Raw genomic sequence first — 24587 nt, forward strand, 5'->3', positions numbered from 1 at the left:
TGTTCGTGGAGGGCACAGCTGTATGCCTACTTTTAAGTAATTGCACTTTCTAAAGATCATAAATTTAACCCCAGTTTTCTTCTAATTTGATAGCTGTGGCCACAGCTCAATAAGTATGCATGTCTGTGTGTCCAAACTATGCTGTTTGCAGCGCATGGATTAACTCGAAGACATTTCTAGTTAAAGTTAAATGTATGCAATTTGGAAAGAGCAGTTACATAAAATCAGGCACACAGTTCTACCCCGTGCAAGCACATGCCTACATTATACAGACCTGGTGTTTTAACCAATGTGAATGGCCACCCTGTGTTCAGACAGGTTTAGCTTTTACGTCCAGGCTATCTGTTTGGAAATGAAGGTGCCAGTGAGGTAAAGTGGAACCCTATCTGCCTCCTGGGCTCTGCGGCCCATGAAGTCCAAGAGAACCCAAAGCCTATATTATTAAAATGGGAAATATAAATTAATTTATGATTCAATCACTTGATTTTGCTCCTGTACACTATCATTTTTAATGGGAAAATTTTGACAATTTTACATTCCACCCAAACATAATGCTTCTACTATATTCTGCTATTCCAACCACTTACTGAGAGTTCTTAGAGGGTTAATTGTGCAATGTGAAAGATTGGGTTTATTAACTGATAATAATTGCCAGAATGTGCACACAAGATGCAAGGTCTCATCTAGCCATTGTCTCTTTTAATCCAGTAATAATAAGTATTGTTTCCTGTCTTAAAGGGTGATAGTAGGCCCGGGGAAAATGGAAAGAGCTTTAGGGACTGGTACACATATTTTTGTGGTAAACATACTCTATCACAGAGGTGACGGATTATCCTTCTCACCAACTGAATGGTCTGCCTGCCAAACTTAGATGCAGATGGACCATAACTTAGCCATGGAAGAGACTATACCGACCGAAAAATGCCTCTATGTCGGCCCACCTAATTTAGATGGGTATAAATATTGTTGTTTTTTAACTTCCTGTTACCCCCAGGAAAACCCTGGCAGTGAGGGGCAGTAAACTAACTGGGATTTCTTGGAGGGTAATTTGTGTAATGTGGAAGATTAAATTGGTTTTATCAACTGCTAATAACCGCCCAGAATGTGCACACAAGATGCATGGTCCGTTCTATTGCATCTCCTTATTTCATGTAACCATTGTCTCTTTTAATCCAGTGATAACACATTGTTCCCATATTAAAAGGTGATAGTAGGCCCGGGGAGTATGGGAAGAGTTTTAGGGCCTGACATACATAAATTTGTAATAAGCATACTCCGTCACAATGGTGACAGAGTATCCTGACCACCAATTTAATGGTCAACACTCCAAATTTAGATGCTGATGGACCACAGTTTGGCTATGGCAGAGACTACTCCGTTGGGGAAATTGATATATGTCTGCCCACCCAATTCGGATTGGTGAACATATAGCTGTTTTTTACTGCCTGTCACCCCCTAGAAAACCCTGGTTAGGAGGGGCAGTAAAAAACTAAAAATGCTTCACTCGCCATGGGACGACTTTCTTTTTTATTTTCAAAAAGACTATTCCTCTTTGAGGTTTCCTTTTCGAAAATAAAAAAATGTATGTTTGAGGGACTGCTGCATCATGTTGATTGAGCCAGGCGTAAAACTTAAAAAATCTTTGACAGGAACCATTGTGAAAGTCGTTCCTGCTGTTGCTTTAGAAATGACGGCCGACTTCGCAGTCAGTGCTAAAATGATCTGGCGGGGACTCTGCCAGGAAAATGGAGAACAAGGAAAATACTCCGTCACCCTCAACTGCCCAAAAATAAATTAGGCCTTTAATTTGGTATGCCGAAAAATTAGATGTTAGTGAAATAAGATTTTGGGCAAAATAAATGGTTTAGACATGTAGTGCAAAGTATTAGTAACAGTAAAAGAAGGAAAACGTATTTGGGTACACTGACAATAATTATGTTTCATGGTTGCTTCCTCCAGCAATTTCCTAAAGATTCAATCAACGAGGAGGTGGTCGAGTTATTACTGCCTTACTTTGAAATGGGTGACTACAATATTGAGACAGCAAAACGTGTGTGCGGAAACGTAGCTGGACTTTGTTCATGGACTAAGGCAATGGCGTCTTTTTTTGCCATTAATAAGGAAGTATTACCATTAAAGGTAAGCATTTCTTTTCTGGGCATGATTTATTAGCAAAACATCCGTTCTGGAGAATCTACTATTTATAAGTTTGTGGTAGCAGAGCAAATCAAAGTTTATGTGTTTTTTTTTTTGTTTTCTAAAATTGCAATTCATTAACAGATTGCCATTTATTTATTAAAATTACAAAAACTTTAAATTGAAACTCTTATAGATAGGTAATGAAGACTATGGTAGTACAGAACAGTATGTAAAGCAGCATTCTATATGAGTTAACTTGACTGACAAATGTTAATTTTAATGACCTGTGTTTGGAATGTGTGTTTGTATTATAATGTATATATCTAAAATGTTTTTGAGCTATGCTTGTGCTCCAAAAGTCTGTTAACAAATCTGCTTTAATTTTTAGCTAGCAGGCACGATTTGTAACTGTTTATGTTATATTCAGAATCAGTCGTCTTTATTCAGTCAATACTTCTTAATCATAAAAGAATACATAAAACAATAAATAAGAAGATCATTAAAAAACAGATACTTCAAATACAGTCTGCATGCATGCATGTCCGGTAGTGAATTCCTCATTTTCATAGCACAGCTTTTTAAAATGGGAACCATCCATGCATAACTAGAGTAGCGTAATTTTTTTGACTAGTCCAGCAATGCGTGACTTTAGCACCACAGATGCCTTAGAATTTCTGACGCATCTGTGGAAAATGTGAGCCGTGGAGCTCTGTTTAGTAAATACAGTGCTACCATGCTGTCACTGGGGGGGGAAGGGGGGGTCAGGACAGTGCAAGAAATCTGACACATCAGAGCCTAGGCATCAGATTTTTGTAAATGATGCCCAGACAGTCTAAAATAAGGACCCTATTTATGGTGAGATAAGGCTTAACCCAGATAGAATACCAAGCAAGCTGCATTGGCCGTATTTTAATAATATCCTCAAAATAAGCAATATCCAGCTCCATGTGACAGATAAAAGCTGAGGTTGCTTGAGAGAAAACCAAAAGTCGTCTGAGAGTGATATTCTCACTGCATTGTACAGCGTGACATTCCCCATACCCCTAAGTAGTTGAGCCATAGGTCGCAGCTGAAACACTTTTGAACTTATATACTGTGAGTGTTAGACGTGGCATCCTTAGTGTTGTCTCCCCTGTCTTTTTTGCCTCTGCTTCCTATGTTTTGACTATGTGCTGGAATCTGTTTTTGCTATTTTTGTTACTCTGGTCACTTTACCACTGCTGACTAGTGCTAAAGCACAAGTGCTTCCTTTGTAAATTGTATGTGTATTTTGGCTTTTCCATGATTGGCATATTTGATTTACTATTAAGTCCCTGGAAAAAAAGTGTATTAGAGGTGTCCAGGGCCTGTAAATCAAATGTTACTAGTGGGCCTGCAGCACCGGTTGTGCCACCCACAGGAGTAGCCCTGTAAACATGGCTTAGACCTGCCACTGCAGTGTCTGTGTAGTTTTAACCTGCCAAGCGTACCACTTGCAAGGCCCAACCACTCCCTTTTTATACATGCAAGGCACCCCTAGGTAGCCCCATGGACAGAGTGCAGTATATGTTAAAGTTGGGACATGTATTGGTGTGTTTTACCTTTCCTAACAATGAAATACTGTCAGTCTTCACTGTTGCAAGGCTGATCTCTCTCGTAGGTAAACATGGGGGCTGCCTATAAATATCTTAAGTCAGTTTCCCTTTAGGAGCAGATAGAGATTTGGAGTTTAGTGTCTCTGAACTCACAATTTAAAAATACATCTTTTGGTAAAGTTGGTTTTTAAATTGTCAGTTTGAAAACGCCACTTTTAGAAAGTGGGCATTTTCTTGCTTAAACCATTCCCTGACTCTGCCTGCTTGTGTATTCCCTGTCTGGGACAGACTGACAGTTGGGCTGTTTGTGAATCCGCTCTAGACTGTGACACAACGGGTGCTGGGGTGTAGCCTGCATATCCTGTTATGCCATCCGAGCTAAAGTGGAGGGAGGAGTGGTTAGTTACAACTGAATAGACTGTGACTGCCCTCACACAATGCAGTCTCCAACCCCCTTATGTGAGACTGGAGCCAGGCTTGAGCACGGAAGGATCTTGTGAACAACATATACTTTCCTTTGAAGTTTGCCTACTTCAGAGGCTGAAAGGGGTGTAAGTAGTGGGCCCAAAACCCCAGATTTCCAGATTTCTTCTGGAACCAAGAAGAACTTCTGCCATGGAGAAGAGCTGAAGAGCTGGAGGAGAAGTACTGCCCCTTTGCCTGTGACTGTGCTTTGCTGGGTTGGCCTGCAGTTGCTGCTTCTGCCTGAGAGAGGGCAAAGACTGGAATTTGTGGTATATTCCTGCTTGTGAAGACTCTCCAAGGGCTTGGACTGAGCTTGCCTCCTGTTTTGAAGTTTCAGTGCCTCGAAGACTTCCTCTGCCAGCATCTGTACTCTCTGCTGAGACTTCTGCCCTGCCAAGTGGTACCCTATCCAGTCTCTGGGGCTCTCTAAAGGTTAAGCTGGTAGAACAAGGACTGAAATCCACGCACAGGACGCCGTGCAGGGAAAGTTTTGATGCATCACCTGAAACGCGGCTGTAAAAACAACTCGCTACCCGCCTCGTTGCTGAAATCGGCGCACCACCTGCATCACGGCTCGGATATCGACACATCACCTGCATCGCGGCTGGAGAAATGACGCATACACCCACTGCGGAAAACGATGCAACCCCCACACAACGCGGTTTTCCATCACCGTGCAGCCGGATTTCTCACACATAATCGCTGGGCGTCAAAATCAACGTGAACTTGTGTGAATCCGAGGTGCCATGTCTGGATCTCAACACATTGCTCTCTTGTCGGGGGAGGGGGGGAAACAACGTATTGCCTACCCGACCAGAGAAGAAACAACGCACAGTCTCACTTGTGAGTAAGGAATCAATGCATTGCTGACTTTTCGGACGCACTTGTGGCTTTATTTTTTACGCAAAGCAAGTACTTCGTGTAACAACGTTTCCATTGTTTTCTGTGGAGTAAGACTCTTTTTATTTTAAAAATTCATGTCTTGACTTGTCTATGTTGGATTTTTGTCATTTTGGTCTTGTTTGATTTAGATAAATACTGCCTATTTTTCTCAACTGGTGTGTTGTTCATTTTGTAGTGTTTTCACTATCTTACTGTGTGTGTTTTGGTACAAATACTTTACACATTGCCTTTGAGATAAGCCTGACTACTTGTGCCTAGCTACCAAGGGAGTGAGCAGGGGTTATCTTAAGTGTGTATCTCCATTGCCCTGACTAGAGTGAGGGTCCCTGCTTGGACAGAGTGCAAACTGACTGCCAACCAGAGACCCTATTTCCAACAGTGAGCATATCTTTGATCGGTGTGGACCCTAATATGGAAACAATGAGAAAACGGTGGTGGCTGTCGTCTTTGACTGTTCAGACTTTATTTAAATTTGGGAGAGCCACTTTCCTTGGTTCAAAAATCCGACCACTAAATAAGATTAATTAGGAATAATTGGGATTATAGTATTTTATTTTTTAATTTTTTATTTTTTACAACAAATGTCATCACTTTAGGGATGCCCTTCCCACAAATCATGTCTAGGTAATCCATATATGTAGTATATGCATCCAACAAGACTTGTACCCCATTTTCGGTATGGTCCAGAGGAACTGCATCATCTGTGTACTATAGGGTTGGTGTTAATTGAGAACCCACCTTTAGCAAATATGTAGAAGATTTCAGGAGTACCAGTTCTAGACCATTTATATATAATGTGAATAAAAAGGGGGCCATAACACACCCTTGTCTGACTTCCCTCTTTACTTGAAATGGTCTGGGTCACTCTCCTCCTAGGCCAAAACGAACTGCAGCATTTTGATAACGATAGCTTAACAAGGGAATAATATCAGACTCTGCCCCCATAGAGGACACAGCCTGCCACAGTATATTATGATTGACACAGTCAAAAGCACTGCTGTTGTTCATAAAGGTGATGAAAAGAAAACCCCCTCTTAACCTTTGTGCATTTGGCCACAAATAATTCTAAATGTAAACACTGCTCAAGGGTGGCAAGGCCCTTTCTGAACCCGTATTGTAGTTCGTAGATAATGGAGTGGTGTTCTGCCCAATTTTCTAACCTCTCCGTTACCACCCTTCCCAGCTTTTAACTGTTACCAAGCAAATAGTTTGGGCAACAACATTGAGGATCCCACCTATCTCCCTTTTTAAAAACCAGAACAATTGTGTTCTAGACCAAGAGAAAGGAAGCCCTCTCCTACTGACAGCATTCAGGACCTTAGTTAATAAAGGGGCCTACCGTACACTGTTTTCTTTAAACAAGTAAGTAAACACATCATTTGGACCCACATCTTTATCCCATTGACTGCAAGACAGGGCTGAGTGAATTTCATCCAGGCAGAATGTAATATTAAAATTATTGAAAACCTGTAGGATTGTTCATGACTACCCATTTCATTGTCCTTACCAAAGGAAACAATTCTTCTATAATTGGTTAGCCATTGGGCCTTCATAATGCCATGATCTAAAGTTGGATATTCACCCTCTCTAAAAATATGGTGAAGTAAATATGGACCAAAACAACTTTGAGTCTTTTAAGAAGCTAGCTTTAACCAAATTAGCCCACACCTCTTCCTTAGTGAAAAAGTCCTCATTTTCAAAGCTTTCTTTTACTGGGCTTTGCATAGGATTATTGCTGAATGAGCTTTTTGGTCTCCTTTTTAAACTTTTTTGAGAGTTGACTACCTTTTTCTGAATTAATCATCAAACCATCCCTTGGCAAAAACTTTCTGAGAGGTAGAATTGCTAATTAGTTTCCTATTGATGGCTCAACGTATAGTTTCAAAATATTTTCTTATCCCACTAGAACATCCCTCACCTAATAAATAAACCCAAATCATCTTTATTCTGAGAAAATAAATCAGAAAGGTATTCCACATATTAGTGCACGTATGCAATAGTTTTGATGATTTCTCTTGCCTGTTAATATTGATTTAAAAAATCACATAATGCTCAGAGCTGCTGTCCACAGAGGTATTAGAGCACAGCTTTACAGGCCTCGGAAGGTGCAGAAGAGTAAAAGATTTTAGACTGGACTGCTGCCCCCTACTGCACGGTCTGCCAACAGAAATTCAGCAGTCAAACATAGTAGCCATATTAGACATGAAAGAGATGGTGCCTCAAAAACCCCTAATCTTACATAACCTATATTAAGCTGTAAGGCACTGGTAAGAGTAGGCAAGTACTTAGTTATGCCTGCTATCCCTCTTGGGGTGTAGGCCATCAACCAGGACTCATCAGCCATCTCTGTTCTGGGCTTTACTTGACTCCAGAGCCTCAGTGTCAGGTGTTTCTTGGCCTTCCTCTTTTCCCTTCAGGGGTCGTTTCAGGTCAAGGCTTGCCTGGTGGTGTGTGATGCGGGCTTGGGAAGGATGTGGCATATCCAGCCCTAGCATTTTTTCAGGATTTCTTCATGAGCAGGGAGTTGGAAATCCTACTGCCATAGGTCATTGCTGCTGATGGTGTTTGGACAGCGAACAGCTGTTGATGAAGGTCTGGACTTGTTGGTGATGTTCACTGTCCTCAAAGTTTCTGCTCCATAATGAAGGACCTATTTTACGTTGGTGTTACAAAGCCAGATCTTGGTTTGCAGGATTAGGTCCTTGGAGCTTCAGACCTTCTTAATCTGAACGAAGGCAGCCCTTGCTTTGCCGATATTTGCCTTGACAGAATGCAGCACACATAGAAAGAGGAGAAAACTGGGAGAAATAAAGATATTTACCCCTGTTGCGTCACTCTTACTCCACTCCTGGGGTGGCGTAGGCTTTTGATGCATTCCTAGGATTACCATATCTTGTAAATCTGTGAATGCATCAAAATCCATGGATGTTGCGAGGGAACACCCACAGAAAAACCCATGGAAATGCCTCCCTGACGCAATGTAAGGCAACACAGTGACTTTGCTGCGTTGCTTACTCCATATCTATATGTCTTTATGTGGCCTTGTAGATATGGGTCACCAGTGGTGCGGGCTGCTTGTACATATGGGCTTTAGTTCTCTTTTACTTGTACACAAAGCACACAGCACACTCACTGGTGACAGTTTTGTTTGCACTTATAAATAATCAGTTGTTAATAATTGTATGCACACTACATGCTGAATGTTAAGCAAATATTATATATCCTATAGAAACTTTTAACTGTTGATTCCTTTCTTTAAAAGATTCCCCAGGCATCAGACTGAATCTGGAAAATCTTGAGCATTAACCCTGCACAACAGTAGGTGGCATCAAATGGCTATGCATCAGTGTCATATGCGTCGTGCCCACTGGATATTACATCTGCGGCACCACTTAAGTGACTGACATCAGTTCCATTCTTTCTGCACCAACAGTGCTGATCTGTAGAACTACTCAGTCATTTTATGACCACCATTTCTAAAGTTGTGTCAACTTTATTCGGGCATCTTTCTCCCAGTGTGATTATATATATCCCCTAAAAAACCTCTGGGGTTTAAACCCTGTAGAGCCTGCTACAGGCAAATATCTGGGTTGTTTGTGGTGCCTGGAGCTAGACCATGACTCCAGAGCCTGTCCTGGCTGCTGCATCATGAATTCTAAAGCAATTTGGGAGCAAGCAGTAAGGCTGTCGGTGGCTCGACATTGGACGAATCTGCACTGCTCCAGGTCCCAGTCACATGGAAGCTCACAGGCCTGCACTCGGAGTTGTCCCTGTTTTGATCGCCATTGTGGTTAGTCATAGTCTTCTAGGTCTCACCAACACAAGAAGGTCAAAAAGTCATAGTACTGTATGACTATTCCTCGCCAGTCCAAGGCAATGTACGCGGTGCAGGAAAGACAACACGAGTCGATGCCCCACTTCCCCACTCCACCCACAGAGCCTGAGTCTTCTACACACCACCCTAAGTTTTGCAGAGCAACTCCTGCCCAACTCAGAGAATTTTATGAGGCCATGCACCTTGCATTTGGGTGACGAGCCTCCTCTAGAGCACCTGTAGGCCTGACGGATCAGAAGAGCCCTGACTGGGTTTCCTCTGGCTGGTGCCTCGTTGTCACCAGTCATGCCTTCTGGATCGGGACTAACTTCAGTCACAAATCCCCAGTCTCCGCTAGGGTTCGGTCCTGTGACGCTGTTCCTGTCACTGTTTATGCCCCATTCGGTGGCATCAACCTCATCCTCTTTCCGGACTCTGATACTGAGCCGGATCAGAGTGGCTTGATCCTGGCTCCGACCTGAACCATACCATCCTGCTTGGAGAGAGTGGCTCCTTTCTTTGATAGGCCATGTGGTATGAGTTTGGTGAATCTGAGGATCCCTATGGATACTGTGATTCCTTTGAAGACTTCTTGACCGAGGTTAACTGGTATGAGGACCTGACTGATGCCTGTGTTCTAGACACCTCGCCAGACAAGCTGGTCTCTCTTCCAATTGTCACTATGGAGGAAGGTACCGCCTTTGCTATGGTGATGCTGAGGGCAGCTGAGGTCCTTGACCTCCTGCTACCATCAATAGAAGTCAAGACCAAGGTCTTGACCGGAGGTACTTCAACTGGGGTGAACTTCTCCTGCCCTTTAACAAAGCCCTCTCTGATGTCCTTCTCAGAGCCTGAGCCAAGCCCTTCAGGGCACTCCTGTGTACAGGATGATCACATGTCACCATCACCCTGCTCCTTGGGATCCAGATTTCCTTACCCAGCATCTCATCTTTGCAGTCCACAACCTCCAAGGTGAATCTTAGCACCTTTCATTGCACTCCCCCAGATTGGGAACCCAAGAGGCTGTATACCTTTGTGGAGAGGATTTTCTCTTCCACCAGCATTGCATTGCAGTCAATGACCACCATGTGCCTCTTGGACCAGTATAGCCACATGATGTGGGACTCGTTTATGCAAGAGCTACCCATTGTTTCGTAGGAGGCCTGAGCCATCCTGACCAATGGCCAATGGCAGGGATGCAGCAAAGTTTACAATACCATGTGGACTGGACACAAGAGACTTGCTGGGCAGAGCCATTGCTTCATCGGTTGTGCTTCATCGTCACGCCTGGCTGAGATCGACTGGCTTCACGGGGAATGTCCAGGCATCTCTTATGGACATGTCCTTCACCAGCACTTGCCTTATTGGTGACAAGATCAGTTTGAGGCTGGAGCACGTTAAAGAGAGTAGGGCCACCGCCCGGTCACTGAGTCTCACCATGGCCCGATGCCATCCACACTCTTCCTTTCACCCCTTCCATGGCTACAGTAGTACCAGCCACGTCCTTTGCCACCAACCCACCACAGCTAACAACCTTCCCAGTACTTTTGTGTCTGTGGATGAGGATCACTCCAGTCTTGTGGGAACCAAGACCAGAGATCTGCCCAGTCTATCACCCCCCACAGCATCCAAAGACTCCAAACCCCTTTACTGTGCCTTTGCAGCATCATGGGCACTCTGTTGGCTGCAGGATCCGGCACCACAAGCCATCAGACAAGTGGATGCTCCAAATTGTTTGACAGGGTAATGCCATGCCATTCACAGAATCTTCGCTGCCCCTGCCAACATCCTCAGATCAGCAGATGGATGTCATCTCTCCCTGCAGCCTCTCAACTACCGCCTGAAAAAGAAGAAATTTGAGATGCACACAATGGCCCAGGGCCTGTCTGCCCTGGATTATGCAGATTAGATGATAGCACTAGACTTGTACAATGCATATTTCCATATCCGTGTCCTGCTGGCCCACAGACATTACCTGCGGCTCATGGTGGGCCACAAGCATTTTCAGTTGGCCTCACCAGCACCCCTTCAGTGTTTACAAAAGTGATGGCTATGGCTGCAGCCCATCTGTATAGGTCTGAGGTCCCAGTCTTTCCCTACCTCGATGGCTGGCTGTTGAAGGTAGGCTTGTCCCAGTCAGTCCTCGCTCACATCCAGACTCTGGCAAACCTCTTACATTTGGCAAAGTTCTCTATAAATGGGAGGAAGTAAAAAATGACTGCCCCTCAGATGCTCCCTTTCCTCAGAGCCATTCCGGACACAGTCAGCCCTGCGCCTACTCTCCAGAGCGGTCAGTCCAGGATATTCAGGCTATTCTGATGTTTCTGCCGGTATCTTGAAGCTGCTGGCTTCATGGCTTCCTGCTGGTAAAGCATGCCCGCTGGCATTTGCAGGCTCTGCTGTGGCAACAAAAGTCCTAATGGGTACATCATCAGGGGAATCTATTTGACCTGGTCCATATTCAGTGCAAACTGCAAAAGATCTGCATTGGTGGCTGACAAACCACAATTGGGCTTGAAGTAGATCCCCTCTCCCTTTGCCACCCACAGCTCACAGTGGTGACAGACGCGTCACTCTTGGGATCTAGAGAAGTACACACCAGAGTATTCTGGTCTCTGGCATAATCGCAGCTCCACATCAACTTGTTGGATTTGAGAGCAATTCGCTTGGCACTTAAAGCCTTCCTTCTGTCTATCAAGGGAAGGGTGGTTCAGGTGTCCAGGAACAACACTACTGCCTTGTGGTACTGCAACGAACTGGGCAACAGCGGGGTCATGGACCCTGTGCCAGGAGGCCCTACGACTCTGAACTTCAGGACATTTTCCAGAAGGAAGCTGAGATGGCTGAACAACACCTGGCAGGATCTCTGATTGTCAGGGCAGACCAACTCAGCTGGTGATGCCTTGCTGGTCATTCATAGGGTCTCCATCAAGAGATGGTGCAAGGCCTCTTCCATGACAGGGGAGACCCTTGGTTAGTATCAGCAATCTGCATGTTGGAGTTTCAAGGGGGTGCATGTTTGGAGACACGTTTTGTCTCAAATGGGACATGGGACCTCTGTATGCCTTTCTGTGGATACCACTTCTGCCTCGAGTTATGAAGAAGATCAGGACAAACCAGACCCAAATCATCATAGTGTCTCCAGATTGGGCACTGAGAGTATGGTATCCCGAACTCCTGAGTATGAGCATCAGTTCTGCAATCAGGCTGCCCCTTTGGGAGGATCTCCTGTTGTAGCAACAGGGCAGAATTCTTCGCCCCAACCTGCGCATGCTCCACATTAATGCTTGAAGATTGAGCAATGGCAATAAAGAGTTTTTTATGTCACTCCCAAAGACTGTTAGATCAGCTTGTCAGCCAGGTGTCCATGAACAAAAACTGTATACTCCTGCTGTTGGGACAAGTTTGTGGCTTGGTTGTGGAAAAAGGTGTTGACCGACTTTCTGTACCCATGTCCCAAATGTGGTTGGTTGTTTGTTTTGTCCCTAGCCTGGCAAGGACTTTCTCTGGGCAAGGTTTAGGGGTATTTGTCAGCCATCTCAGCTTTCTTGCGGTTGCCAGATCAACCCTCCCTTTTAAAGTCACCTGTTGTGACATGTTTTCTGAAGGTTCTTCAGCATTTATTTCCTCACAAGCCTTTTGTTATGCCTCAATAGGACCTAAATTTGGTTTTACCTACTTGATGCTTCCCTCTTTGAACCAAAGCATAGCTGTCCCATAAGACTTCTGATGATTAACACTGTCTTCTTTGTGGCTGTCATATTGGCCAGGAGGGTCAGAGAGCTACAGGCTCTTTCTGTTCACTGATAACGGTACCTAACCACTCAGACCCTCGACTGACATGTGTTTCTACTTATACCCCTCTGTCCAATACTGTTAAGAAACTGATCAATAAACGATGGTCTATCCTCTGTAGTTGTTGGGAGATAGTTCCCAAACCTTTGTTTGCGTTCAACCGGACTAGGAACATTAAGGACCTAGTAGTACATACCTGCCTCAGGGCGCAGACTTCAGAATCCAGACAGACAACAGTGTGGCAACTTCCACCAGTACGAGATCACCACTCATGTGGGGGTCGTAACGTGTCCTTTTACAACACAAATTTAGATTTACAAGCCTTGGGCAGATGGCACCTTCTAAAATATACTAACTGAAACACTCTCAGTTGTATTTATATGATTACATGCCCCTGCCAGTTGCGTTACGTTGGAATGACTACAAGACCAGTTAAGATTCGGATCAGTGAACATCGCAGCAGTAGCAGATGTTGACGGACAACAACTAAATTGAACATTCACTTTCTTGAGACAAAACACACATCCAATTTCTTGCGCTGAGTTGTGCTTGAGGCCTTTAACCATTTAACCAATGGCCCCAAGAGTCTATTTTAAATAGAACAACTCTGGGTGTTTAAATTGAGGACCGGTATCAATGGGTTAAATGATGATATACCATGGATGAGGTTCTTCACAGGTTCCTAATCAGCTCAGCAAGAATTGCCTTACCAAGCTGCTTCAGCCAACTATTGATCCCCTGTAATAATTAGCACTGTGACTCCTGTGGTATTAAATACTCTATAACCAGTTATTAACACTCTCTGGTGATTCATTTTATACCTTAGTCACATTGTGAGACTCACTCAGAAGACACATTTGACAATATCGCTCTCACAATGCATTACAGACTTGCTGTGTTCCCCTTTAGTCTCGTTTTCTCAGCTCTTTTTCCTGTTACTCGTTAGTTTCATGCTTTGTATTAACGGATGCACAAATGATTGCCTTTGTCTCCTCTTTTTCTTTTCCTACTCGAGCGCGGCTCTAGAGTACAATTACTTTATTTTGTATCTCTACCATTTGCCTTTGGCTCCCCTGTGGATGCACCCTTTTTGCTTTTCCTACTCGAGCGCAGCTCTAGAGTATAATGACTTTATTTTATAGGGGTAATATTCACCTCCGGCTCCCCTTCGGATTCACACAGGAGTCCTCTTTCTATTTGTTGTGGATGGGCGGGGTCGTCGCCCATACGATGCGTTCCGACTCTTTGACACTTGTCCTGATTGGACCCTGCTGAGTGACCTGACCCTTTTTACCTGACGACAGTGTTAATCCCAATAGCGGCCACATGGTAGGTCTCTGCCATCGGACTATGTCCAATGTGTAAGTACGCATGATTTTTGACTCTCGCTTTATGTTTGGACTAAAACGCTTCCCTAATCCTCGGTAGTATACCCATTGTTCTGTATACTTCATGACAGTGGGTCTGTTACCGAGCTGAATAATTAAGGCTAGAGGGTGCATGGTACCGCTTTGATCAAGCGGAGCTACCTTCCACTTGATGCGTGCATTGATTTATAAGATTTCACATGCTACTTCAGGACATAATTAGCCACGCATTTCACCACTGCCATTGACTTTTAGTTCTGTTAAGTGTTTTTTTACCTGATATCATCGATCAGTTACTTATTGCACTTCTTCCTTTACAAATACTTAGCTCGAGGCATTTGAGTTCTTTAGAGAGGCCATATGTTCTCCTATAAGGACATACGCTTTTCCTGATATATGCTATTTACTATTAAGTATTGCAAATGGATTACATACTTATTTGCCTGGTGGCTGTTTGTGTAATGTAATTACTGCTGCTTCTGTGATTCTCATAGAATGACGCCTGTCTACTGGCTCGCTCTTTCCCAAGGAACCCGTCATTAGTGTAAGAGAGTAAGCAGGTATATCTTATGATCCTCGTCACCTTCAGCATGTCATCACTGAATGTGTTAACACTTTTATGTGTATAGTGCATTTTTGACAATTGGACTGTATTCTATACATACTCGTTGTGTTGTATTTTTTCTCTCCACAGGTCCTCACCTATTTAGGTCATGAGTTGTGTAGCGCTCTATGTAAGTTACTTCTGTCCTTAATACTCCTAAATTTAATTAGGGCTTGTAGTGTAGCTTAGGAGATATTTTTGGTCGTGATGAATCGCCACTTGATCTGTAGGGACCTCATAGGCCTGAAACGTGTTGACCTCATACAACAGCTGAAGGGAACTCCTTCCTGTCAGCTTCTTTGTGTTGGTAGAGTGGTGGAACATTACTTCCATTCCACTCCCCGGTGTTTTTTAAATTTTGACCGAGATCCTCTACGTGTAATAAAACACACTGGTTTGGGTCTCTTAAGCCAATTTTAACTTTTCCCGTCTCCTGCTTTTTCTTGACTGTAGGTTTAAATTTATTACTAGTTCTAATAACGGCACACATTTCTCATTAAGATCTCCAGCTAAGAGGCCCCTAACGGGGCTCGTCAGACATTGCAGTGCCAGTTTGACGAGGAGCTAGCCCTATGATGAAGCATAACATCCTGTGGATGTGTGAGGGCTCTTGCTTCTAATTTTAGAAATGCCTTTAGGACCTGTGCCCTTAATCCTTTTTCTTCCTTTTTCTGTGGAACAGCATACTCTATTGATTTATCTTTCTATTCACCCTCCGTACACCTCCTTCTTACTAGACAAATGGATTCTGAGAACCCGTACCTTTTTTCTGCTGAAGGTGGTGACACTTTTGCACTTCGGCCAGAACATCACATTGCCAACTTTCTTTTCCTCAATTCACACCTCTAAGAAGGAGAAGGGACTCCAACACTTGGAACAAAAAGGGCATTGTCATTCAATGTCAGTCACACCAAAGGACACTGTTTGGAGGATCAGCTGTTGGGTTAACTGGAGAAAGAGAAAAGCATTGCACAAACGAACCAGCTACAGGTGGATTGTATAAAGATTTGCTAGGCATTAACCAAGAAGCAACCCTCAGGGAGATTGCGGGCTCATTCCACAAGAGCCAATGCTGCAACTACTAAATTAGCTCATGGAGTTCTGTACTGGACATCTGTCACACAGCTACATTGGCATCATTACACACATTTACCAAACACTACTATCTGGGCCGTCATGACAGACAATTTACCAGTGTGCTCCTCCAGGACAGTTTGGCCTGAGCCAGTTCACAGACCGACCACAAAGTATGTATTGTTTTGGTATCTGTTCTAAGGTAAGTTAACAGCAGCTAGAAGTCTCTATCATGAGAAGTTACTTACCTTTGGTAATGCCTTATCTTGCAGAGATACCAAATATGTCATTACTAAAGGCAAGTAACTTATGTTTACAAGAAAAAATTAGAGACAAATGAATGCTACATTCTCTTGAAAAATACCCCTGTAATTTCTTCTTTTGTTTGTAATGAATATCTTTGTAAGAAACGTTATGACACTACATTTTTGTTGTACTATTGTAGTGGCCCAACCCCAATTAGCATTATATGGGCCCAGCACCAGAGTGAAGAAAAACTCTTTTAGGTTTGGCAATAGAATGTTTTTTTTGGTTTTACTGCAAGGTTATTTATTATAGACTTACGTTTATTACTTAGAGGGGCTGCACTCATCCAGCCCTCTTAATTCATTGTTTTTTGTTTTGTGTCATTCACATTTTTCTTCCACCAGCTACTGAATATAGTATGGGCAACAGGTCTGCCCACTTCAGCCATTAATTAAGGGCAATCTGCTTTTTGACAAAAAGCACATCCACACGCATAGTATATCTCTTGAGTGTCAGTGAGTTACCATGGCAATGCATGCTTTTTGAGACCAAAATATTTTTGCTTTTAGCCACTGTTTTATTTTTTAGAGTTAGAAGGGCACTGCAGCTTCCCCAGCAATAATGTTCAGCAAAAGCCCTGACAAAGAAGAAGGCATTGATCAAGCCAACAGACTGGCAGCCAACGCCGAACCTACTGGCTTTGCCAGTGCTTGTTTACTGTATTGAAAAACTGCATCTTATGTATCTGTCAGTGTTTTTGTTTTGGGGCTAATTATGTGGTTCTAGTCCACAAACTAATATTTCACTGCAAGTGTTTTACTATTTTATTATCTAATTTACAGCACATTATTATAGGTAAATTGAAGCCATTGCTAATTTGATTATGACACTAACCCAACAGGCCCTCAGTTATGAGGCGCAGGCATTTTCCATTGAATGTAGGGTGTCACCTTGATTTTCAGCTAGCTATTATGTCTTTGCTTCTGAATGTGTTTATATTGTTTTTGCAGGCTAATTTGGCTATACAGGAGAATCGTCTTGCAGCTGCCATGTTAGATCTGCAGAAAGCACAAGCCGAGTTGGATGAGAAACAGGCTGAACTTGATGTTGTCCAAGCCCTGTATGAGAAGGCCATGATGGAGAAGCAGGTCAGTGTTCTATACATTTATTGTACATCATGTGGAATGTTAACTCGAAAGGGTGGCCCAAACCCTGGTTTAATTCAATAGAATGTGTGAGATTACATTTAAACAGTACCCATACCATAAACAAAATCTGCTTATCAATGCAACAAAATGAATAAAAATTTTTTGTAAATGAATGAGTGCCGACCCCAAAGTTTTGGTCAGCAGTCCGCAGCCTGTGCTGTTGAATGTCGGCATGCCGAATACCAAGGCTGTACAGTCTTGATTCTACCTCATGCCTCTTTAATCCACCACCAGACCCTCCCTTCTCTTTTATCTCACACTTGCAGGTTCTATTTCATTCCTGCTTTCTCCATTTGTCACATTGTTTCTGGTTTTCGCTTCCTCCTTTCCCCTTGTGTGTTTTGCTGTCAATTACTCTGGGTCATGATGAGTAAAAATATGTGCAGGTCCCTAAAAAATAAGTGCTGGACAGCAAACGTGTCCACCTGCAACCACCAAGTCAAAATAAAATATATATTTATTGACTTGCAGTAGCACTGCATTTGCATTTGTTTAACGCTTCATATCCTTTAAAAAAAAATATATATATATATTTTATTTTTCTTGTTCAGGTATACATAAAGAGAGAAATAAAGCATACATTAATCTTCAGTAGCATCCATCCTTAACAAGTTAGCCTTGCTATCAATCAGCATTAAATGAAACTATTAATCCATATTTAATTCCCCTTTTTTCTATTATAATCACTTCAAGATTTCTGTTATTATACATATTGCATATACTATATTGACGAATATTAGTTAACTGCATCTACCCGCATCCCCTATTCGTAACTTATGGCTCCTCTAAATATTTGCCATATTTCTGTGAACCTTTTCATACTCCCAACACGTTTAGGATATGCCTCCTCATAATTCTTAGTTGCTGTCATTATTTTCCACTAGTTTTGAAGTATTAATGATTGAGCTATTGTAAAGGTGATTGCTTTTGTGATTGGTTATTGTTGGTATTTTGTTACCTTGCGTGTTTGGTCGGAGACTGCAAACAATACTATATTTGAATCAAACTCAATCCTAGAGGTGAAAGTGAAGGTATGATTTATTACCTCTTCTATTCCCAACCAGTAAGTTGTTAATTTGGGGCAGTCAAAAACAACATGGAGCGAATTCTTGTTGCATCCTAATGACAGCGAAAGCATTGATCAGGAATTGACGGGAACGTTTTATGTATCTTTTCAGGAGTGTAATAGGCCATCCATCTAGAAAGAAAAGACATTCTTTTATAGTTAACTACCCTCAAAGATTTGTAGCCTATTTCAGAAATATTTCTCCACTCTTCGTCTGATATTAAACATTGTGTTGTACGAAGAATGTTATCTCTAAATTCTATAGTTATTGCCGAAGCAGGTCTCTCCACTAGCACGCTGTACCAATTTCCTGTACCCAGTACTTCACTTCTAATTAGAGCCCTCTATATTGGTTATTCTACAGTACTTGCCTTAAGTGACATAGTATTGAAAAAATGGGAAATCTGATAAAAACTCAGAAAGAGTCTAGTTGCCACATCCCCAAGTCTGGTTACAACCTCTTCCCAAGTGATATATCTATTTCTTACTATAAAATCTACTATCCCTCTAAACCCTTTGCTGCTCCATTGGGCAATCACTGCTACCGGAAGATGTAAGCCAAAGTATTTACACTCCTGTATTTGTAGATAGCTATAGCCTGGTGGTATTTGATATGCTTTGCATAGAAGCTCTAATCTTTTACTAAAGTCATACATATATTTACATCAAGTTTTTCTGGGGAGTTTAGTCATTTTATGAAAGCTGGGAGACTTATTGCTGATTCTACGATCATTCTATTGAAAAGGAAATCATCCATGGTTGTTTCGGTAGTTAACTGTTGTGTCAATATATCCTGCAATGCGGCTTGATAGTAGACTTGAAAATTAGGAAGTGCCAAACCCCCTTGGTTTATATTCATCTGAATAACAGAGTTTCACCCTTGTTTTTTTTTTCCCTCCATATAAAACGTCTTATCATGGTATCTAATTCGTGAAAATAAGAGCTGTTTATTCTTAATGGTACAATATAGCCTTATAACCCGCCGTAGCGGGCTCTACCGGCTATTAAAGGCCCGCTCCCCGCGTTAGGGAGAGGGACTTTAATAGCCGGTAGAGCCCGCTACGGCGGGTTCTAAGGCTATTAGAACATTCTGCCACTCAGGGCAGAATGTTCTATTAAAAAAAAAAAAAATTCACGGAGCCCGAGGGGATTAAAATCCCCTCGGGCTCCGTGAGGCTTTGTTCACAGCTGCTGCTGTGAACAAAGCGAACATTGGAATGTTGGCGCTGCGGGCTTTTACCGGCCAGTAAAAGCCTGCAGCACTCCATTGTTTTCAACGGAGCCCCCAGCATTCCAATGTTCTAATATTAAATAAAAAAAGGTAAAGTGGGAGAATTGACATTTTAGTTAAAGAGATTCTCCTAATCAGTCAATGGTAAAACTATCCATCTATCGAGGAGAGCTTGTACCTTTTGTAAGCATCTTAACTTAATTAAGTTTAACCCCTTAGCTGCTGGGCCTTTTCCCCCCCAGTGCTGAGCTCTTTTTTGGCTATTTGGGGTAGTTCGCGCTTAGGGCTTCATAACTTTTTGTCCACATAAGCTAACCACGCCAAATTTGCGTCCTTTTTTTCCAACATCCTAGGGATTCTAATGGTACCCAGAGTTTGTGGTTTACCCTGGAGGAGACCAAGAAAATAGCCAAAATACAGTGAAAATTTAGTTTTTTCCAAAAAAATGGGAAAAAAGGGCCGCCGAAGAAGGCTTGTGGTTTTTTCCCTGAAAATGCCATCAACAAAAGGTTTCTGGTGCTGAAATCACTATCTCCCCACCTTTCAGGAACGGGCAGACTTGAATCAGAAAACCACATTTTCCAACACAAATTTGGCATTTTACTGGGACATACCCCATTTTTACTATTTTTGGTGCTTTCAACCTCCTTCCAGTTAGTGACAGGAATGGGTGTGAAACCAATGCTGGATCCCGGAAAGCTAAACATTTCTGAAAACTAGACAAAATTCTGAATTCAGCAAGGGGTCATTTGTGTAGATCCTACAAGGTTTTCCTACAGAAAATAACAGCTGAAATAACAAAATATTGAAATTGAGCTGAAAACAACAGCCATTTTTCTTTATGTTTTACTCTGTAACTTTTTCCTGCGATGTCAGATTTCTGAAAGCAATATACCGTTTTGTCTGCTGGACTCTTCTGGTTGCGGGGATATAAAGGGCTTATAGGTTCATCAAGAACCCTAGGTACCCAGAGCCAATAAATGAGGTGCACCCTGCAGTTGGTTTTCATTCTATACTGGGTATACAGCAATTCATTTGCTGAAATATGAGGAGTGAAAAAGAGGTATCAAGAAAACCTTTGCATTTCCAAAATGGGATCAAGATAAGGTTTTGAGGAGCAGTGGTTATTTGCACATCTTTGAATTCCGAGGTGCCCATACTAGCATGTGAATTGCAGGGCATTTCTCAAATAGACGTCTTTTTTACACACTCTCTTATATTTGGAAGGAAAAAATGTAGAGAAAGATAAGGGGCAATAACACTTGTTTTGCTATTCTATGTTCCCCCAAGTCTCCCGAAAAAAATGATACCTCACTTGTGTGGGTAGGCCTAGCGCCCGCGACAGGAAATGCCCCAAAACACAACGTGGACACATCCCATTTTTTCACAAAATACAGAGCTGTTTTTTTGCAAAGTGCCTACCTGTGGATTATGGCCTCTAGCTCAGCCGGCACATAGGGAAACCTACCAAACCTGTACATTTTTGAAAACTAGAGACCTAGGGGAATCCAAGATGGGGTGACTCGCGGGGCTCTGACCAGGTTCTGTTACCCAGAATCCTTTGCAAACCTCAAAAAGTGGCTAAAAAAACAAGTTTTCCTCACATTTCGGTGACAGAAAGTTCTGGAATCTGAGAGGAGCCTCAAATTTCCTTCCACCCAGCGTCCCCCCAAGTCTCCCGATAAAAATGATACCTCACTTGTGTGGGTAGGCCTAGCGCCCGCGACAGGAAATGCCCCAAAACACAACGTGGACACATCACAGAAAACAGAGCTGTTTTTTGCAAAGTGCCTACCTGTAGATTTTGGCCTCTAGCTCAGCCGGCACCTAGGGAAACCTACCAAACCTGTACATTTTTGAAAACTAGAGACCTAGGGGAATCCAAGATGGGGTGACTCGCGGGGCTCTGACCAGGTTCTGTTACCCAGAATCCTTTGCAAACCTCAAAAAGTGGCTAAAAAAACAAGTTTTCCTCACATTTCGGTGACAGAAAGTTCTGGAATCTGAGAGGAGCCTCAAATTTCCTTCCACCCAGCGTCCCCCCAAGTCTCCCGATAAAAATGATACCTCACTTGTGTGGGTAGGCCTAGCGCCCGCGACAGGAAATGCCCCAAAACACAACGTGGACACATCACAGAAAACAGAGCTGTTTTTTGCAAAGTGCCTACCTGTAGATTTTGGCCTCTAGCTCAGCCGGCACCTAGGGAAACCTACCAAACCTGTACATTTTTGAAAACTAGAGACCTAGGGGAATCCAAGATGGGGTGACTCGCGGGGCTCTGACCAGGTTCTGTTACCCAGAATCCTTTGCAAACCTCAAAAAGTGGCTAAAAAAACAAGTTTTCCTCACATTTCGGTGACAGAAAGTTCTGGAATCGGAGAGGAGCCTCAAATTTCCTTCCACCCAGCGTCCCCCCAAGTCTCCCGATAAAAATTATACCTCACTTGTGTGGGTAGGCCTAGCGCCCGCAACAGGAAATGCCCCAAAACACAACGTGGACACATCACAGAAAACAGAGCTGTTTTTTGCAAAGTGCCTACCTGTAGATTTTGGCCTCTAGCTCAGCCGGCACCTAGGGAAACCTACCAAACCTGTACATTTTTGAAAACTAGAGACCTAGGGGAATCCAAGATGGGGTGACTCGCGGGGCTCTGACCAGGTTCTGTTACCCAGAATCCTTTGCAAACCTCAAAAAGTGGCTAAAAAAACAAGTTTTCCTCACATTTCGGTGACAGAAAGTTCTGGAATCGGAGAGGAGCCTCAAATTTCCTTCCACCCAGCGTCCCCCCAAGTCTCCCGATAAAAATGATACCTCACTTGTGTGGGTAGGCCTAGCGCCCGCGACAGGAAATGCCCCAAAACACAACGTGGACACATCACAGAAAACAGAGCTGTTTTTTGCAAAGTGCCTACCTGTAGATTTTGGCCTCTAGCTCAGCCGGCACCTATGGAAACCTACCAAACCTGTGCATTTCTGAAAACTAGAGACCTAGGGGAATCCAAGATGGGGTGACTTGCGGGGCTCGGACCAGGTTCTGTTACCCAGAATCCTTTGCAAACCTCAAAAAGTGGCTAAAAAAACAAGTTTTCCTCACATTTCGGTGACAGAAAGTTCTGGAATCTGAGAGGAGCCACAAATTTCCTTCCACCCAGCGTTCCCCCAAGCCTCCCGATAAAAATGATACCTCACTTGTGTGGTTAGGCCTGGTGCCTGCGACAGGAATAGATCACACAACGGTCAATGTTGGTCCTTACGTGAGGCAGCTGTTGACCCTGGGGTGATCCATTCCTGACACAGACACTAGGTGTAGGCACTCAAGTGGGGTAGTGTTTTTATCAGGACAGGTGAGGATTCACTGGGTGGTAGGAATATTGTGGATCCCAGCATATTCCTGTAGTTTGTGTGACAGAAATGCGAGAAACATTTAGTTTTTTTTCAACATTTCAGCTTTGCAGGGTATTCTGGGTAAGAAAACTTTGGGGAAGCCACACAAGTCACACCTCTGTGGACTCCCCCGAATGTCTAGTTTCCAGAAATGTTTGGGTTTAGTGTGTTTCTCTATATGGCCGCCGAATCCAGGACCAAAAACACAGGTGCCTGCCTTACAAAACCAGTTTGTTTTGCCATGGATAATTTTGATGTCTCCACAATATGATTTGGGTGGTGGAATTTGGGGCTGAACTAAATTGGGGAGCTCCCAAGAGAGCACTCTCTCTCTGCTTGCCGCCACATTCACCTGCTCTCTGGGTTGACCTAACCCACTATTACCCAGTTGCACAAACAGCTTGCGAAGGGACAGCAGGACTGTCCTCATCACCTCCCTCATAATGTACTGGAAGAGGAGTTATCGAATGGGACTCCTCTGACTGAAAAATCACTCCCAGAGTCTGCGCCATTGTCCTATCCCTCAGATGCTGTATCTGATGTCTCAGTCTCTGATCCTATGTCAGAGCGGTCCTCTATAACCCGAGTGTAGGCAGCAGTCATCCATCAAGATGCCATCTCTGCTATTGGCTAAACTGTTGCTCTAAAACACTAGCCTACGTAGACAGTCACAAAATCGATGGTGTGTGAGATACGTGCAACAGTAGAGGCCACCTTACCTGCGCTTCTTCCCTCAATCAGCACGTACTTTCAAGACACTCAAAAAACACCTTGTCACATACCATTCGTCACAGTCTTTAGCACCTCCTGCGCCCAGTCCAACAATCATTATTGGTGCTCCCACTCCCTCCTCCTCGGATTCCCTCATTACCACCCAGCAAAAGTGCCCTTCATCTCTCCATAGACTTTGCTAATGTACTCAGCTATTTACATAAAATACAGATTTGCTCTTTGCAGTAGGCATATAAACCTTCTGCGCTTCTTTATGGCACTAAAACTGCCACTAGACAAGTCGGACCCTTTTCCCCCCAGGGAAACCACACACATATTGACAAAAGTGATATATATATGACAGCCAATCACCTGAAACTCAACTCAAGCAAAACCGAAATAATCCTCTTTGGCCCACACAAAAACACCTGGGACCCCTCATGGTGGCCCACCACGCTAGGCCCTGCACCCACCCCCGCCAACCACGCACGCAACCTCAGCATCATCCTAGACTCCTCCCTCTCGATGACCCAACAAATCAACGCTCTCACCTCCTCATGCTTCAACACACTCCGTATACTGAAAAACATTCAAATGGATCCCCACAGAGACCAGAAAAACTGTCACTCACGCACACAGCAGCAGGCTTGATTACGGAAACGCCCTCTACGCCGGCACCACTCTAAAACTCAAGCGCAAACTACACGCATCTAGAACTCAGCAGCACGACTCATCCTCGACCTCCGCCGACACGAACACATCTCTCCACACCTCAAATCCCTCCACTGGCTCCCCATTGACAAAAGGATCACCTTCAAGATCCTCATCCTCGCACACAAATCACTCCACAACACAGGCCCTGCCTACCTCAACGAGAGTCACCTTCCACACCCCCACACAAAACGTCCGCTCAGCTGACCTCTCTCTCGCCTCTGTCCCCCGCATCAAACACACCACCACCGGGGGCAGATCCGTCTCCTACCTTGCACCCAAAACCTGGAACG

At 43.5% G+C, this 24587-nt stretch overlaps 1 protein-coding gene across 1 annotated transcript in view; it reads left to right on the forward strand.

Moving 5' to 3' along the window:
• DNAH5 (dynein axonemal heavy chain 5) overlaps positions 1-24587 on the forward strand; it is a 4110061-nt gene that overhangs the window by 3473228 nt on the left and 612246 nt on the right. The window contains exons 60-61 of the mRNA XM_069219645.1: positions 1960-2139; positions 16992-17129. Coding sequence (XP_069075746.1) covers positions 1960-2139; positions 16992-17129 — 318 coding nt within the window. The remainder of the gene's footprint in view (positions 1-1959; positions 2140-16991; positions 17130-24587) is intronic.

Source organism: Pleurodeles waltl, chromosome 2_2, assembly GCF_031143425.1.
Source record: "Pleurodeles waltl isolate 20211129_DDA chromosome 2_2, aPleWal1.hap1.20221129, whole genome shotgun sequence".
NCBI classification, from domain to species: Eukaryota; Metazoa; Chordata; class Amphibia; order Caudata; family Salamandridae; genus Pleurodeles; species Pleurodeles waltl.